The 19,343-nt window shown below is 37.9% G+C and overlaps 1 protein-coding gene across 5 annotated transcripts in view; it reads left to right on the top strand.

Moving 5' to 3' along the window:
* mid2 (midline 2) overlaps positions 1-19,343 on the top strand; it is a 216,986-nt gene that overhangs the window by 135,987 nt on the left and 61,656 nt on the right. For all 5 annotated transcript variants that reach the window (XM_067457769.1, XM_067457767.1, XM_067457768.1 and 2 more), the window contains one exon: positions 1-381. This exon is cut by the window's left edge. In XM_067457769.1, the coding sequence (XP_067313870.1) occupies positions 1-381 (381 nt within the window). The remainder of the gene's footprint in view (positions 382-19,343) is intronic.

Below are 19,343 nucleotides of genomic sequence, written 5' to 3'. Positions count from 1 at the left end.
CCCTACAGCGCCACGCTCGGCGGGAGCGCGAGGGGCAGCCCCGCCAGTAGCGCCATGTCCCTAGAGCGCGTCGGCTGCCAGTTCTGCGATCAGGAGCCCCCGCGGGAGGCGGTCAAGACGTGCGTGACGTGCGAGGTGTCATACTGCGACCGCTGCCTGCGGGCCACGCACCCCAATAAGAAGCCCTTCACCAGCCATCGCCTGGTGGAGCCGGTGGCAGACGCTCAGCTGCGTGGGCTGGCCTGCTTGGAGCATGAGAACGAGAAGGTCAACATGTACTGCGTGGTGGACGACCAGCTGATATGCGCTCTCTGCAAGCTGGTGGGACGGCACCGCGAGCATCAGGTCACCTCGCTTAGTGATCGCTTCGACAAGCTCAAGGTGAGTCCTGAACCTTTTTTTTAAGGCAAGACACCGCAGGTGAATAGGGTGGAAATGTAACTAATAGATATCAATATACAGAAAAAACTAAACCCGCAAATCTGTGGCCACAGTTTTGCAACTCATCCCCTCCGTTTATAAACTGTACACTGTAAAAAAAAATATATATATATATATTGTTGGTTTAACTTGAAAAATTAAGTAACCTGGTTGCCTTAATTTTGAGTTAATTGAAATTAAAAATTTGAGTTGATACAGTAAAGGAAATTGGTTTAATAAATAGAAATGTAAAATATTATTGCCACCACACTGTAAAAAAAAATGTTAGTTTTGTTGGTTTAACTTAAAAAAGTAAGAGTTTATTGAAATAAAACATTTTAGTTAATACAATGATTTTCTTTTTTGAGTTGATACAATGAAGGAAATCTGTTTAATAAATAGAAACTCAAAATGTTATTTTATCTGAACCACATAAAAAAATTTATAAATCATGAAAATAGCACTATTTGGCATGTTTCACTGCGTCATCAGAAATAAAACACACACAATCACCCAAAATGCTTACAAAATATTTTATTAATATTTTAATAAAGGTTGTCGAATCTCAAAAAAAATTAATTGTATTAACACAAAATTTTAATTTCAATGAACTCAAAATTTTAAAGCAACCAGGTAACTTGTTCTACATAATTTTTTACAGTGTATGTAACTTATTTTTAAAATATTTTTTACAGCATACTCACAGAGTCATAAATTGTTCCTTCGGTTTAACAAGTCTCACCCACAGATTAATAAACAGCACCAACAAATTTCCAATTTGTGTGTTCAGATTTGTAAACAGGACCCACAAAATCAATGCTTTTTCCTGAAGTGCCTTGTCTTAAACAGTTTGTTCTGTAATCAAGTGCTAATAACAGTGAAAACAGTGAAGAAATAAGCAGGTGTATAACTAAGAGTTCTTGTTGACTGGTTTTAAGCCAAATAATTCAAGGTGATCTCTTTCGTTAAATCTTTGTTGTCCTGCATCATGTATTGTAACCATTTATGCAAAGCTTTTTTTCTCTTTCTTTAGTAAGTCAATTTCATTTCATCAGCATCAACCTAACCCATTCTATGCAATATTTGTCGGCCTTCATAGTGGAGTGCTTCATGCAGCTAGAACTGCCCAGCTGTTCCTTTGAGCAGGACTCATTATCATATTAGATGAGTCTGCAATCCCTAAAGCCATTCTCTGTTCGACACTGAAACGCAATGCTGACCTACTACAAAGAGCCTGATTGCTGAATCAGGGCTAAAATGCAGAAGCTCACACAGAGCCACTGAACTCCCAACCTGTGAATACAGTTGCGTCCGCCAGTATAATCATTCCCAGCTGCAGAAGGCCAGAATAACATCCGTGCCTTGTTTTTGCAATGCCAACATAACTTCAGAGAAGTTCTTTATAGGTTTCCTCAAGAGCCTCCCATTACCTCTATTATCCCTGCGAGGGTTAAGTTACAAGAGAAGTGCAGGTTACGGTCGTCAGTGCTATGTGCTTGTTGAGTTCTCATGAGGTGGATTTGTTAATATGCGCCCAGTTAGAGGCCTTTACACGGTCATAATCTCGCTCCAATGAATAGGGCGCCATTGACTTCTGTTTCAGCATTATAATAGCAGGCATAGAGGGCACATGTGATCTCCCTGTGATCTTGTATCCTGGTTGACCTCTTTGTTCACACCAGCTCACACAAAGGAAATTCCGATCATTGATGCACGCTCGCCCAATCTGGTTTTTGAAGAAAACGATGCGGCTCAGCTGAAAGTGCCTCGATTGTGCTAGATGAACTTAATTGTGTGTTGCCGAAAGTCGATACCTGAGAAAGTTGCTTCTGTTTTGTCCCAAGGTCTTCTTGCAAGGAAACAGAAAAGAGGCTGGCAGTATGCAAAGGTTACAACATCCAGATCGACATTTAATTTCCTCTAGGAATCCCGGCGGACTGAGAGGACTACCTTGGTTTTGAATTACTCAGAGGAATGTTGTCTCCATAATTACCTATTGTGCTCTAGGTATACGCATTCCACACGGAACCTGTAACAGTCATGACTTATTTTGTTTAGAAAAAAAGTTGCGCTATGTGTAAAAGATGCCAGGTCTAAAATGCACTTTTAATGCAAAACGTCTGGATTGGGGTTTGTATCTACATTGCAGAGGCTTATTTGAATGTTCCCCTGCTGAAGCTTTGAACCTGTCTAACTTTGAACTTCCAATCCACAACCTGAGAAGAGAGAGAGAGCAAAGACGCCGTCAGGGCTCAGGGCTTCAAACTTTTAATCTTCTTCCGGCTCAAGTAAAATGAGAAATCCTTGTTTGTACGTAAGCTTCACGGTGGATGATGATGATTCGAACAGTTCCACGTGTTTAAATGAGCTCTGCCGTTTCCTCCTCAACAGAGTTGCGCATTACAGTTATTGTGAAGCCAAACGGCAGGCTCTCTCGCAAAAAAAAGTCGGGGTGAGGTATACGCATGCACATGCTCATGCTCATGTCCTGGAAAAAAAGAAGAATATGGCTTTAAAAAAATGTCATACTTCTTTTTGCTAAAACATTTTTTTTAGTGATTTTATGTGTTTTGAACAGATTTACTGTATGCCACTTAATTCGAGGAATTAGGAGATTTCAGTTGAGCTCCTGCACATTGTGTTTGGGGGAAGTGGCGATTAGCTATTTAAATGTATTAAATTAATATTTAATTTCTTGGTACCAATTCCAGCACCAAAGCAAAAACTTTTAAATTAACCACTGTGTCAGACTAAAACAAAAGTTACTCTGAGGTTCTTGGAGGACAAAAATGTCCATTATTAAATTTGTAAACTTGGGAGCATAGACTTAAGTTTTGTCTCATTGTAAAGAAGACCCTTGGCAGATTACTGGTGAAGGAAAAAATTAGCAAAAAAGTTATAGAGGTTTAGTAAATTATTTATGGACACTGTTTTATATAAAATATATAGTTTATGAAACATGTTGAACTCTAAAATTACTAGAAAGTAAAAGCCTAAATCTAAATAAGTTTTATGAGGTTGATATCTCAAAAAATTTGCTTTCAGTAGTAATTTAAGAAGTACTAAATGTTCCCCCATTAGATGCCAGCAATGCTCCACTGGTACACACAGTGATTTGTGAATTGCAGTTGAGTTTTTCTCTCTCTGATATCACACACGCTACCATCCATACCAACACACCTGCATAATTGTAGATGCATAAACTATCCAAATGGATAATGGATATTTGGAAGCAGAAAACCGGAATAACGCAAGCACATTTGCTTTATTGGCCAAACCTGAGAAAATGTCTCCATCTGGATTTTTTTTTTTTTAAATAATTGGATGCTTTGCCAACAGAATGAAATTTAAAAACTGTTAAAACCAGTCTATTTAAAAGACCGCATTCATTGTATAGTTATATGGCCCTGGGATTCAAATGTGCAGTTTTCAATTGGGTTTCAATGGGGACATTTTTGTCCTTAAAGTCCTGCATGAACTATTTTGTGCAATGAGGGTAAAATAGATTTATTAAAGGAAATGGGGGTAAAATAGTAAAATTCCAATAAAAATATGCACTTGTGCCCAAATTGATGCAGTTGGCATTAACACAAGCAAAATTATCAACAACAAAAAAGAAAAAGACACAATGTCCATAAGGACGCGCAAGGATAAGTACTTTAAATGCTGTCCTATTGTGCATCATCTGTTGGTTATCACTGTAATTCTTCACAGTTTCTGATTCAATCACACATTTAAACAAGGTTGTCAATCCAGAAACTTAGCAGCATGATAAACTAAACTTAAATTCAGACTTTAATTGGGTATTAAACAGAAAGCAAGAGGAAAAACCCTCCTTTTATAATCCTTAATGCTGTCAATCTTTGAAGCACAAGCTCACTGAATTCTGCACTTTTGTGAAAACTCCCATTATATTAAAAAAATAATAATAATAATTGTACAACTAATCTCTTATATACAGTTTTGAGAGAATTCGCGATTGTGCATCTCACATTTAACAAAACAAATGTTGTGCATTTTCAGCGGTGTTAAGTGAATTCTGACTTACTGACTAGCACCTCCGACTGTAATTGTAGTAATATTTCATGCATATTTGTACTGCATTTACTGTATTTAAAGGTAGCCTTGGGCAGCAAAGAGACTTTGTTTAAAAACAACAAAATGTTGAATTGTAGTGTATAAAAATATGTTTGATAATTGGGTTTTCAGTGTCAATCCTCTTATGTTTTGTTACAGGCTGCTAATTGATTGAAGAGTAGGCACTTCTGTCGTGGCGTTTAAGTTTGTGTGCTATACTTCAAGGAGCTAATGAGCTGCCATTCGTTTATAACCTCATCAACACCTCTTCACGCACTCTCCACTTCTAAACAGCAGCAGAAACGAGCCAATACAAATATTATGTTTAGGCGTGCGCTGTCCACTGCACTCAGCATGCGCCTTCCGTCCTCCTATTGATCTCACCCGTCTCCTGCGTTTGAACGTGACTTACATGAGTAACGTTGGACGGTGAGGCCTTCAAAGCATGACAGCAGTCTCACAAACACTCAGGGATTAGGTTTTACGGAGCCAAAACAAAATATGAAAAAAAGTGGCGATTAAAGGCTTAATTTCTATTTCGGAAAAGTTGCAAGTCGCAGCAGTCAGCTTTGATTAAAGTTCCACCCGGTTTGGCGTTTGGGCCTCTTACTCTAAGCTCCTTAGGGAAGCCGTCTATCTTCTCACAGATATATGAGCCCAGCTCAGCAGACACCAACTCGTCCAATTCTGCTGCATTCAGTGAGCCATCAGTAGGCTGCTGGGGTCATTTTCAAAAACAGACAGTTCTAAAAGCCAAAAGAGCAAGTCAGCTGAAAAGGTGCTTGATATGAACTGGGCTTTCCTTCCACCTCAGCTTCAGCCAGATTTTCCTACTGCTGCCACATTGGCCTGGTTTTGCCTGTCCTTTAGCCCAAGGTGTTCAGAGGAGATAATGCAGGAGGCAATATGCCATGTGTATTAAACTAAGCACTATGGAAATGCTCCTCATTTAGGGTAATGAAAGGTACAGATTTAGTGTGCACTTACAGCTGTGCTCTGACTTACACCCATATTCAGGGTACTGACTGTGACCCTCGATATCAAAACTATGTTGTAATAGTCAGCGTGTCAACCTATATATATATATATATATATATATATATATATATATATATATATATATATATATATATATATATATATATATATATATATATATATATATATATATATGTGCATTATCCTGCTGAAAGAGGCCATAGCCACGAGGAAATTCCCTTTCCATGAAAAGGTGTATAATGCTTAGGTAGGTGGTACGTGTCAATGTAACATCCACATGGATGGCAGGACCCAAAGTTTTCCAGCAGAACATTTCCCAAATCATCACACTGCCACTGCCTTCTTCCCATAGTGCCTCCTGGTGCCATGTGTTCCCCAGGTAATGATGCACATGCACCCGGCAGTCCACGTGATGTAAAATAAAACGTGGTTCATCAGACCAGGCCACCTTCTTTCATTGCTCCATGGTCCAGTTCTGATGCTCAGGGGTCAGCATGGGCACCCTGACTGGTCTGCAGCTATGCAGCCCCATATGCAACAAACTGTGATGCACTGTGCATTCTGACACATTTCAGAACCAGCATTAACTTCTTGAGCAATTTGATCTACAGTAGCTCGTCTGTTTGATCGGGTCACACGGGCCAGCCTTCGCTCCCTTCGTGTATGAATGAGCCTTGGCCACCCATGATCTTTTCGCCGGTTCACCACTGTCCCTTCCTTGGACCACTTTTGATACATACCGACCACTGCAGGCCGCAAACACCCCACAAGAGCTGATATTATCTCAAATTAATATTTCTAATTTGAATTGTGCAATATTTTAGGCCAGCATGTTTGATTACAGTGTTTGTAACATTCATGACTACATGTTGAAAAAGGGGAAACTTCTTACGGTAAAAGCATTCTGTTTTAAACGAAGCTAAGCTACTTTTACACCACTGAAAAAACGTTAAATCAGTAGCATTTTTCTTTTATTTAGTTACACCTCAACACCATTAATAGTCTATTGTAATAAAGTGTGTTTTAATGGTTTTTGCTGCTATTATTGCGTTTTGGAACATGCCTCTTTTCTTTTTCTCTCCCATCTGTATGGAAGCGTGCCAGTTTTTTGCAGCTGCGTGAGAACAGAGTACTAGAGTGCTAGTTGTTTCTGTATGGAGGCGTTCAGAGACATTCTTTGGGCCTTTTTTTCCCCCTCTCTCCTGTGTAAGCTAGCACATACCTGGCACATGATTGCGTGCTAAAATGACCACGTGTGTAATGTATGGTGCATGCTGTGAAGAGATGCAGTGACAGGTTATCAGAAATGAATGTAGAGGCTTGTTATTAAACTGCTTTGAACTTTTTGCTCCCCATACACAATTAATGCAGTGAGGAACTGAAAAGCTTTTAAGAGCGGTGAAGTGGAGTCATAAGCCTTACAGTGCAATCCACCTTCTTTGGTCTCCAAGTTCAGGAGTTTCTTGAGTGGGGTGGGGTGGGGGGGCTAATGTGGTGTTTCTTTTGCTTTATGCTGTGGTGTGAAGTGCAAAGCACCACATGTATCATCTTCCAGCTGCATACATGATGGACAATATCAGTAATGCTCAGAGAGTGGGATTAAAAGCTGTACTGGCTCTGGTTTTAAGAGATTATTCCACTCAGTCTTGCCGCTCTTTGAAATGGGATTTATGTATTAGTAATTCATGTAGATTCTTTTGCACTCATGTTCTACCTTTATTTCCTATTTGGCCTGTCGTGGTTCCGTAAAGTAATTTGCCAAGTTATTTTGCTTTGGAATGCCATCTTTAAAGAATTAGTTCATCAAAATTAACTCATACTTATGCCTTTCTAAACCTGTATGACTTACATTATTCTCTGTAACAAATGGAGCAAGTTTAATGCCTCTGTTGATCACTACATGAAATTACATGAACAGTGTTCAAAAATGACACAAAAGTATCAAATAAGTGCTTACTATATTCTGAATCTTCTGAAGCTACACAATAGCTTTTTGCAACCAACAACAACAAAAGAAAACCATTTTGTGAATTGAATTGTTTTTTTCTTTTGATTTCGATCTTTTTATGAATCAGTTGGTGATTTTAAGTGACTCTGATTTTAAGTCACAAATCGGACTGGATCTAGTTCTTGAGTTTTGTCAATGTCGATCTGCTTCTCTAAAGAATTCTTTAATTATAGTGCATGCATGTATGTTTTAATGTGTTTAATTGTTTTTCTTTTTGTGTAATAGTGACTCCTTTTTTTTGATAAAAGTTTAATTTAAAGCTACACTATGTAATTTGTCTGTCCGTTAGAGGACGCCTATTCAAAACGAAGGTGTAGTTTGATGACACCAAGCCTGAGCTCAGACTCTCGGGACATGTAGTCTTCACCTCACAGCTGGTGGAAAAGAATCGGGATAGGACTCGGGTAGAAATCAAGTTCATGGATGCAGTTATTAACGTTACTGTAGTATAAAGCGAGCAGGACCGAATGTTGAGGGAGGTGAGCAAGGCTGCTGGAGCGAGTGTTAAGCAACACACTGCTCGCGAGCAACGGGACATTTATAATGACGGGACACAGTCACCTGCACCATGTCCCCTTTTCCAGTCATGAGTATGAGGTAACACACCTCTGTTTATCATATTAGATACATTTAAGTGTGTTTAAAATGATGTAATGACATTACTCTGTGCGTTCGCTCAGCGGCTGCTGTGACACTTGTTCACACTTCTAAGAGTAAAGCGTTTCTGCAGAATAAAACCAGAGACCGAGGGTAACGCAGATATGACGCAACTGACAGGCGACTCCCTCAGACGTCCCGGCTCCTTGGTTAAAATAGCAATTTTTCTCATGATTTGCAAATAGTTGGAAACATTTGGGATATTGTAAGAACTTAACTGAACAATATATATAACACTGGCCGGGTGGTTTTTGGATATTTCACTGCAAAAATACTACATAGTGCACGTTTTATTGCATGGAAAGAGGGACCAGGACATTCTTCAGAACGTCTCCTTTTGTGTTACACAGAAGAAATGTATATGAGTTTGGAATTTTTATTTCAGAATGAACTCAGCCTTTTGAGAGAGATTTTGTTCTTCCCTTTTTCTCTCTCTGATTCTTTACCACAGACCTCACTGTGGTTTTCACAGAGAATTGGTTTTGTTCAAGCTTTGATGTGGTGGCATTTATCTGCATTCCTCCATCTTTGTCTGTCAACAGTTTTTAGGATCTAGTGCGGTTCCTAATAAATTCTTTACTATGTACTGTGTGGCTTGTGGTCGATTCAAAAAATGCTTTGTCTTTCTATCTTTTCTGGCCATATTGTCAAAGATCAAAAATCTTTTGATTGCTCCACATCCACTTCCATCCGAGTTATTCTGATCCCAGCAGTTTAAAACTTGAGCTGACCTGGGTCATCCATTATCTCTGCTAGGGATGCTTGCCGCTTTTCCGCCAAGAGTTGGAATGTCAGAATACAGACCAAGGTAGGAATTTCCTGTAGCCTCTCTCTATCAGGAAAGGCTGTGGTCATTCCAGCTCATCCTGCACGACTGAAGCGTGTTGTCCAGCTGCCAAGAACGCTGCCTGTCCACCAGCATGTCTGCAGTGTTTCTGAGACATCTCACCTTGTTGCTCGGCCCCTGAGGAATACCAAACCTCCACCTCCTGCCCTGGGACACTCATTGACTATGACAAGACCCCCTCCACCTATTCTTCCCCCTTCAGCTTATCTCTACTTCTGCCAATGAGTTGAGGTGGACAGACAGCCTGGATCTTATCTCAGACAAATGAAGGTCACTATGAACATTGGACAAGATGGAACAAACTTAATGAACCCATGAAATCGTATTGTTGGGCATATCAATGGCATTAATACAAATAAAGAGGCAACATTTTGCAGTCAGTAAGATTATTTAATGGATTTTAAAGAAGTCTTTCAGCTCATCAATGTAATTTATGAGACACTGCTTCCCTATTGATGGAAATTTCCAGCTTTGCGTGTTTTTCCTAGATTAAATTAATTCAGTATTTAAATGAACTGTATTTCAGAAATATATTTCAATTAATCATAAAATGGCCCTGATATGTCACTAGACATTAAAAAAATCTTGTTAATTTCAAATACTTATATCACTGACAACAGTAGTCCGGCCAGGATATTGACATTTAAAAGTTGTTGTTGCAGCCTCAACTGATGTTGTCATGTTGATGACATGTTGTGTTTTGGCCTGAAGCTCCACCCTCCACCTATTGACCAATCACAAGGTCAGTAGTGTTTCGGCATCCGGGTTGGCAGCTCTGCTCTAGTTACCACAGCTACAAACATTACTGCTGGATCCTGCAGCCTGTCTGGCAACCTCGAGTCAGGGGGAGGGGGAGAGGGAGAGGGGATACACTGCTGTACAGTCATTTAAAGGTGGGGTAAGTGCTATCTGGTAACCGTTGTTTATATTTCAAATCACCAAAACAAACACGCCCCTACCCCCAAAAAGGGTCTCGGCCCTATTGTGATAGCTCCGCCCCACACATACGTAACCCAGGCAACGACTATGGTAGAATCTGTGGTAATCTATAAAAAACTAATCCATGTCGAATATTCAATGAAAAAGTCACCCCTTCCATCACAAAAACACAAACCATTCTCATGAACAACTCGATAGTACACAGGCATGACAGTCCAGCTAACGACATATTACAATTATGATCAGATTAGAGTTATAGCGATCACAAAAACACAAACCGTTCTCATGAACAACTCGATAGAACACAAGCAGACAGTCCAGCTAACGACATATTACAATTATGATCAGATTAGAGTTATAGCGATCACAAAAACACAAACAGTTCTCATGAACAACTCGATGACGTTAGTATAAGCTCGATAGTCCAGCTAATGACATATTACAATTATGACCGGATGGGTTACATAGATGAAAAGAGGAAACAAATATAGATTAGGAGTATAGTATCTTACCTGTCGGACACATTTTGTGAGATGACGCTTGAAACCTTGAAACACAGAGGGGATTTAGATGCTCCATCAGGTGTGGAAATGAACGGGTCTTTATCATCGCTGAAGTGATCCACAATATGATCGGAAAAATAAACAAACAAGCGAACATGACACACAAGCATATTCAAGCAAAAGCCTGCATATATTAGTTCTTTCTTGGTTAATGTCCGTTCTGTGTGACTCGTGTGTTTTGAATAATGACGTGCACTGGGCCTCTCTTCTCACCATAGACACGCCCCTTACCTGCTGATTGGCTACAAGTTTGTTATTCCACTCGGCCCGAGTCCTAGCCTGACAAGCCAGACCAAGATGTTTGGTCTGGAAACTCACCATAGACAGGGCTCAATTCGAGGGGCGGGATAAACGGTTGTCTTTCAAACTCCCTCTGCACGCGATAGGATAGCGCTACACCAACCAGAGCAACGAAGGTGAAGCAGAGCTCGTTGACAGATTAAACATTCACCGTATCCGGTCGGTAAAACTCAGAACACATCTTCCCTTTTTAAGAATGACCTCAGTGCCGTTCTTTGTCCTTTTCTCCGAGAAAAGCTTAACTCCAAGTCTTCCAGAGTCACGGTCAGAGCTGATTCGAAAGACCGCCGTTCGCCAGTTTCTGTGTTTACTAGAAGCACGCAAACGCAACTCGGCCGTCGTCATTATGGCCCCGCCCACCGACTCTATACACGATGTGATTGGCCCGGCAAGAGTTAGGGGAATACAGCTCAGAAGGGTATTGAGAGTTGCTAGACGACACTCGCGGGCAGATTAAATTTGCTGCCGCTAGGGTGCGTCTAGATTTCTAGGCTACCCGAGTCCTTTTTCTAAAATGGTTCCGAAACACTTACCCCACCTTTAAAAGTGATTGAAGTACCAGTTTTGGCCACAATCTTACATACACTCACTTTAAAGTAGAATTTAGATTAAATGAATCTGGGTCAATCTGGGAATTTAGACTAAATTTATATTGAAATTGAATTATCATTATTGTTATTTAAACATTTAATATAAGTAGATGGAAGGGACATATCATTTTTTGATATGTTTAAATATACCATTCTCTATTCAACTGACATCTATGAGCGAACTTAAATAAGCTTTCTATCTTCACCAGCGAGGAAGTATTAAGTTGGCACAGTCGGTCCTTGGAGCATGCCTTACTCATTTCATGCATTTAAAAGAGTCTGGAAAATGAGATATATTGCGGGTTCCACACTGAATTTCTAAGGTTTTCTGAGATTTTTTCCTCGCCTATTCAGCCCCCTTTAAAGAGCAGGCACCTCATGCATGCTTTATTCCCAAAACCATCCTTAATGGACTGTTAAAAATGTCACCTATCAGCTGTCCATAGTACAAATGTCAAAGAGCCCGGGGTCCAAAAAATCTGCCATGCTGCCTCACACAGGAGAATTCACACAGTGTGCTTATTTTCCATCATACAGTCTGTTTATCTTGACTCTAGCGTTAAGTCTTGTGCCATGCATGCTAATTATTCTAGAAGATTAGAACCCGAGGAGGTAAAAATAGTTTGTGCCATCTTCATAATTACACATTCTGCATCACAATGTGATCCAAAATCCTTTCCCTATCAGTACGGAATAGCAAGGTAAACGGTGAAATTTTCAGCACAAGCCAATTATAAGTGGAATTTACCCCCCCATCAGGAACTAAGTTATAGCTGTGGTATATTCGTTTGAAAGCTTCCTTATTGGGGAAGGTATTTTGCTTGCAAATTTTGTGATTTTTACTTCATGGTTGTGAAAATAATCATTTTTGTGACACAAAAGTGTGTGTGTGGGTGTGGGTGTGTGTGGGAGACATGGTTTTCTAGCCTGGTGGGGACCTGAATTGCTGCACACGGAGCACATGGGTACAAAAGCTAAAGCTTTAGGGGTATGGTTAGTGTAAGAGGATAGAATATACGGTTGGTACAGTATAAAAACTATTATGTCTATGGCGAGTCCACAGAAAGATAGCGCACCAGACGCATGTGTGCACATGTTTTTCTGTCCTGATGGGGACTTCAGCCTGGATGCACACTGACTCATGGAGATCCGTGCCAATGTAGGAACCTAAATTAAGGTCCCCATTAAGAAATAGAAATAATTATAAATTATACAGAATGTGGTTTTTGAAAATGTAAAAATGCAGAGTTTTCTGTGATGGGTAGGTTTATTTGTGTCTTTGCATTTGCATTGCCACCACACATTAAGCACTGAATGCATACAATTCTAAATATGAAGCATGAGCAAAAAATAAATAGGCCTGTTGTATTAGGAGATTTAATTGAATTTATAGCAAAATATAGTGAGCTTACTCCCATTACTAAACCTATACTCCTGCAATGCATTAAAAGGACAATTAGTTGACTCTTTGCAGATCAATTTTGCCCCCTTTTTTTTTTTGTTCAATGGTCAGAAAATGTCTCTGAAAAACACGCTTGCAACTTCCCATTGTCTCCAGTGGGTAGTAGGGCTGTGTAGGGACGACAGTCTTGCATAATTTGCAGACGACATCGGCCTGACTACGGTCAAACTTATAAAGTCCAAAACTGCAATACTGGCGGGATAACTTGTCTCGCTGCGGAACTCATTTTCGGGTTAATCTCCAAACTTGATACTAATATTTTTTAATTGGCTCAAACTTTACTTCAACATTAAAATGTGCGTTTGCTCAATTATTTTTAAAGTTAATTAAATTAATCATTTTTAGTTGGCTCAAACTTGACTTCAATTTTAAAATGTACGTTTACTCAAACTGTTTTATAATTAATTCACACTAAAATATTTTAATTAGGGGTTTCATTTTTCAATTGTTTTAATCATTACTAGAAATTGCTGTGAAACTATTTACAAAATGTTATAGCGAGGTTTAAAAAAAAATCATCATCTCCATTTATGGCATTTGTCATACAAACAAAACCTTGTAACTTTTCTTTAATGCACCTTTAATGTCTTTAATATGCCTTTAGTTTTGAAACTACACACACAAAGTAGATACAGCATTCTTGCTACTTCCCAGAGTTTCAGCTTGTAATTCTTAAGATGAAATTAACTGAACAAAGCATCAATGGATATCTTGGTCACACCCTGTTGGAGAAAGAAAAGAAAAAATACAATTATGCTCTTTAAACATTTTATCAATATTAAGATTTTACCTGCATGTGTGACTTAACTAAAGTTGCAAACTAAAGTAGTTTTTTACCCTATATTTTAATGTACATGGTTTTCTTTCTCTTATGCTGTGTGGAATTTGTCCCGCTTGAAAACGAGCGCCATTTTATCATAATATTTGTGGTTATGTCGTTCTTTTAACTTTACAGGACAATTTCAAAAGTTGGAACGCGTAAAATCACGTTCAACACAACCACGTAACCCTAAATAGTGTACATTTAAAAAAAGTTTAGGGATGCCCCCTTTCTGTTCCAACATGACTGCATACCAGTGCACAAAGCAAGGTCCATATGAATGAGTGATTCATCTCATATGAATAAGATGAATGACTGTCCTGCACAGATTCCTGACCTCAACCCGATAGAACACCTTTGGGGTGAATAAGATCGGAGAATGTGAAAGATACAACATCAGTGCTAACCTCACAAATGCGCTTCTAGAAGAAGGTCAAAAATTCCCATAAACACACTCCTAAACCTTGTGGAAAGCCTTCCCCGAAAAGATGATGCTGATATAGCTGCAAAGAGAGGGCCAACTCCATATCAAACCCTACGGATTAAGAATGGGATGTCATCATGTCTGGTGAATCTACAGGTCTTGACATGAATAAATAAATACTTACTAATTTGTTTTAAGTAGCATTCTTCCTCCTGCAGCAGAGTATCTCTGATAGCATTACCTTTACATTAAATTATACTTCAAGTTCAAATATTTTTTAAGAATGTAGTAAGTATACTAATATCCATATACTAGTAGTAAACTTCTAAGTGTGCTATTTCAATACTGCTTGGGACTAAATTGGCCCACTTTTTAGTATTTAAAAGCAGTGGCGTGTACTATTGGTTTCTGCCCCTGTCCCTTTAATCATGAAAGTGCCCTTTTTTCAATCGTACTGCTGATTTTAAACAAAAAGCTACGATAATTGCATTTTTCTGGTCTGGATTGGATTCAGAACAATGATCAAAACATATTGAGTCCATCAACACCCCCAAAACATCACAGTGGTTTCTTTCTCATGGATTCGACATTTCATTCAGGTTAGGCAGTTTTTATTTACTGTTAAATGTATAATGATTGTGATATTTTACAATTGCGTAAGTAATCTATCACTTTTTTCTGCTTCTACCTTAACTGTGGTCTGATCTGGAGAAAGTTAATTATAATGAATTATACTTTTAATTATCTCTGTCACAAGATCAAGTTCACATAATCCAAATGTACTTAGACTTCTGTCAGTATAAGTCAAGTATATTTAAGTGCAATTGTAAGTATATTTCTGAGAACTACATAAAAAGTAATTATGTATATGACTAAAATAAATATACTCTTTTTTTGTAAGGGTAGCCATTAAAGGTGCTTTTGCCTTGTTTTTTGTTATTCTAAAGCGAGCAAAGTCCTATGGTTGCTGTGTAGACAGCTTCATTTATTATAACGGGTGCAATCCAGTTTTGCTGCACTGCTTCATAGACAAGATGTAAGAAGTTCCATTTGCATGTTGAATTAATTTTTATGTTTTGTACCATTAGGTGTTAAATGTGCAGTGCCATACATTTAGTGGATTGAACAGCTCATTATTCATTATGAGCCCTGTGGATGTTTATAACCAAAAGGTTTATTAACATTTCCTACAGCGTTCAGCAAATGTTAGAAGCCATTTTCTTTACTGACGCAGTGCAGGACACTGCATGTTCTTACTAAACTTAACAAGAGTCCAGTGAGCTGCCAATGCAAATTCAGACACACTAACTGTAATTACAGTCAGTGAGTAAGACAAAACGATTTGATTCACTCATTTATTTGGATTAATTTACTTATGTTTAATTAATTTGTGTCTTATTCGTTTTAGCAAATAATTTGCCGCAGGAATGTTCCAAACAGTGTTGTTATTGTTAATCAGAACTAAGATGATAAGAAATCAGTATTTGAAATAAAGCTGAAATATAAAAAATTATAAATATTAGACGTAAAAATTAGAAATGTTGCTTAGAAATTAAAAATATAAAAAAGTATTAAAAGTATTTTTTTTTTTTACTAATTGTTGGTTTTATTTAAAAAAGAAATAACCTGGTTGCCTTCAAAGGTTGAATTAAAATAAAAAATGTAGTTAATACAATGAAGGAGATTGCACCGTAAAAAAAAAAAAATATATATATATATATATATATATATATATATATATATATATATATATATATATATATATATATATATATATATATATATATATATATATATATATATATATATATATATATACATATATATACATATATATACAACATATGTTTTTACATTGTTTTAACTCATAAAAATAAGTTAAGGAATGTCCAACTTTTTTATAAATTATAGAAAAAAAATGCAACTAATTTTTTTAAGTCAGTTTAACATAATCTAAATTAAAATAACTTAAACATCCAAGTCGAATGTGCTAGGCTGTGATGTTTTTACAGTGTGGTTTAATCAACAGAAACTCTAAATATTATATTATATTATCTGAACCATATTATGTAAGTTGCATTGACAAAAGAAATAAGTTAATTTGTTGTGATAACAAATGCTGAAGATATTGTAGATATAACTTATTTAATGATCCCTGAAAATATAAAATTGAAAGCAAATTCAAAATATGAATACATACATTTAAAATACATTTAGACACTTGTTTACATTTTGCATAATACCCATAATGAAAAAAATTGTAAGCGTTGAAAGAGACAATGTTTTAAAAATGCATCAGAGCCATGGTTCGTATATCAAGAAGTCAGACTACAGATTGTTCAGAAAATGACATTTTTGAGCTTCAGTTTGTTAGTGACTCATCTGGCTCGAGCGTTTCTCAGTGGTGTTTATTATAGACAAATATCTATTGGTTTGGATGTACTGCAGAGGCTATCACGACTGCATTTTTAAAACCCAGATCACACAGTTCTGACAGAATATCTCATAAAGTGCTGCGTGGTTCGGAGACTATCATCCAGAGTGTTTCAAAAGCCCATCAAAGGGATTTTTGACTCTTATGTAGCCAATTAGACACTGAGAACTGTAGTTTAGAGCGTGATACAGTAGTTTCACTGTCTGTTGCTGCAGTGAGACTACAGTCGTCCCTGTTGTGCATCTCAAATGCCCATCTCAGTCTCCTGTGGTTTGAGAACTAGGCCGTGTCTTTGCTGTGAACCCTTAAAGAAAGCAGCACTTGTCACTCTTGGCGTCTACGCTCCTTTTTATCCGCCTTTGAAAACATGTTTACACTTCAGAGAAGTTTTGTCTGTGTGAAGTCCTTCGGAATTCTACAGGCCACTAAGTACAGCGCACAACAGCAATGATCGCCTAAATTTAAAGTCACCTTCCAGTCCAGCTCAAGATTATAGTGTTGCCAAGGTCTGAGCTTTAGTGTGTTAGAGACGGCTGCTTCTGAAATCTTTTTCTCGGGATTGCTGTGATGAATCAAGAGATGTCAGGGCAATTTTATGTGTAGCGCTTTATTCGTCTGCAATTGTGCCTTTTGAAATTGTGCGTTTTTTCCTTGAGGGAGGCAGCAGCACACTGACTGCCAGAAAGAGATATGGATGGCCGTGCGTAGATCTGTCTTGATTTACTGCGGTAATTTTGGAATGTTGTACTATACGTAGATTTGCATTTTGTGCAACGTTTGTAAAATGATGAACGATAAAGACTAGTCATAATTTGATATATGACATTCTGACATCACTGGAAGTTTTTTAAATGTCAAACATCCTATCAATACTGTGGTTTTAGCAGCTGGAAAGAAAATTGGGAAATGTGGGGAAAACATTTAGAGAATAAATGTATTTATAAATGTCTATTTTTTTCAATTTATGGCTTAATTTCAACCGAGAAATATGGCAGTAACCAAATATTATGTATATTTGTATTTTATGTATATTATTTTTTTAATTGTTATTTAGAATTTGTAGTAAATACTGTTATTTTAATCATATTATTTTAACATTTTATTTTATGCATTGTAATCACTAAATACTTGCTTGGTTATCTGTGTAGCTTACTTGAATTAGTTTTAGATTAGGTGCAAGTTTATGCTACCTGGTCTCACAGAATTCCGTGAAATGAACACGGACCCTTAACTCAAAAATCGGTGTAAGTTTCACGGAATCGCCGAAAATTCCATGATGGGTCCACGGAAGTGATGCCAATGTAAGTCAATGACATTCAGCATCCGTGGACCACACACAGATTCCCAACACACATTTAATTATTTGCATTTGTAAAAGTAGACATGATTTTATGAATATTTATAGCCTACTTTTATATTTCGGAGCAACTAACTTTACTCCTACCCTAAAGCTACCCACTCAACAATATAAAACACATAACAGGCAAATAAATGTAGACTACAGTCACAGATATTTATTGCAAAAATTGACCAAAAACAGTATAGAAGTATTAACTCATGTTGCATTCCAAGTCTTCTGAAGTCATACGATATCGTCATTTGAAGAACAGAGTTGATCTTAATGTTTTAATCGTTGAAATTATGATCACTCCACACAGTCTCATTGATATTTCTTATTCAAATGATACAAACGACTCTTCAGCATGACGCCATTGGTCACGAGAAACACGAGAGCCAATGGCATTTTACAATCAAAGCTGAGGTAATGACACAATCGGTCACGCGACACACCACAGCCAATGCTGTCAAAGCTGACGTGACGTTTCTTCCAGCGGCAATATTTGAAATGTATTAATATTCGGCAGATGGACTCGAATTTACTGATCGCTTTTTGGGATTTTCTTCACAGAAATCAATCGTTTGGCCTCGGAACACTTGGAATATTTGTAGTTTCTGAGAATTTTTTTTGCCTGCCGTAGCTGTGTATCTGCCTGGTATATCCTGTTTTTTATAATACACAAATGGGTAGGTTTAGGGAAAGGATTGAGTTATGTGTTCAAAATGTGTCTGAATAAAAAGAAAATAAATGTAAATAAATTATGGTGACTGAATCAAACCGACGAATATAAGGTGTTGGAACAGGGGATCCATGTGTGGACCACGGATGCTGACTGTCATTGACTTACATAGACATCACTTCTGTGGACCCATCATGGAATGTTCAGGTTGGTTTATGAAGTTAACATTTTTATAACATTTTTAAATGTTCTCCTATTTTTTTGAGTGGAGTCTTATTACGCAAAGTAATAGCAGAAACGTTTGAGAAGACAAAAGAAATATCCATTGTAAAATGTGTCAGTTTGCTCTGGCCGTTGGCAGCCTTGCGCTTTCTCAGCGATCATAGGACAGAGAGAGAGATGGACAGCATGTAGAAGATGAGGACAGAAGGTCTCTTAATGCAGGGCGACAGCATGACTCACCCTTCATCCGCAATTGAAGGTTTCAAATGGCAAGTCCCTGCACATGCCGGCCCATGTGCTCTGCCCGAAGAGAGGGAATTCTTGTTTTCGCTTGCTTTGTATTTGAGTCACTTATCCGGGTTGTGCTAATCTATGGATTTTCAATTGAGAAGAACATGTTTGCTTTGAGACTTTCCCCTCGACAGGTCCTATTCTGCAGAACTTACAAACATGAAGGTCTCCGAGGGAGAGAGAGATTATGGGAAGTGTCAGAAGAAGAAAAAAAAGATGAATTAATATCAAATAGTTCATGTTCAAAGGAGTAATAAATTACTATTTCAAAC

The sequence above is a fragment of the Pseudorasbora parva genome, chromosome 11, assembly GCF_024679245.1.
Source record: "Pseudorasbora parva isolate DD20220531a chromosome 11, ASM2467924v1, whole genome shotgun sequence".
Classification (NCBI taxonomy): Eukaryota; Metazoa; Chordata; class Actinopteri; order Cypriniformes; family Gobionidae; genus Pseudorasbora; species Pseudorasbora parva.
This window is presented reverse-complemented; position numbering and strand designations above follow the sequence as displayed.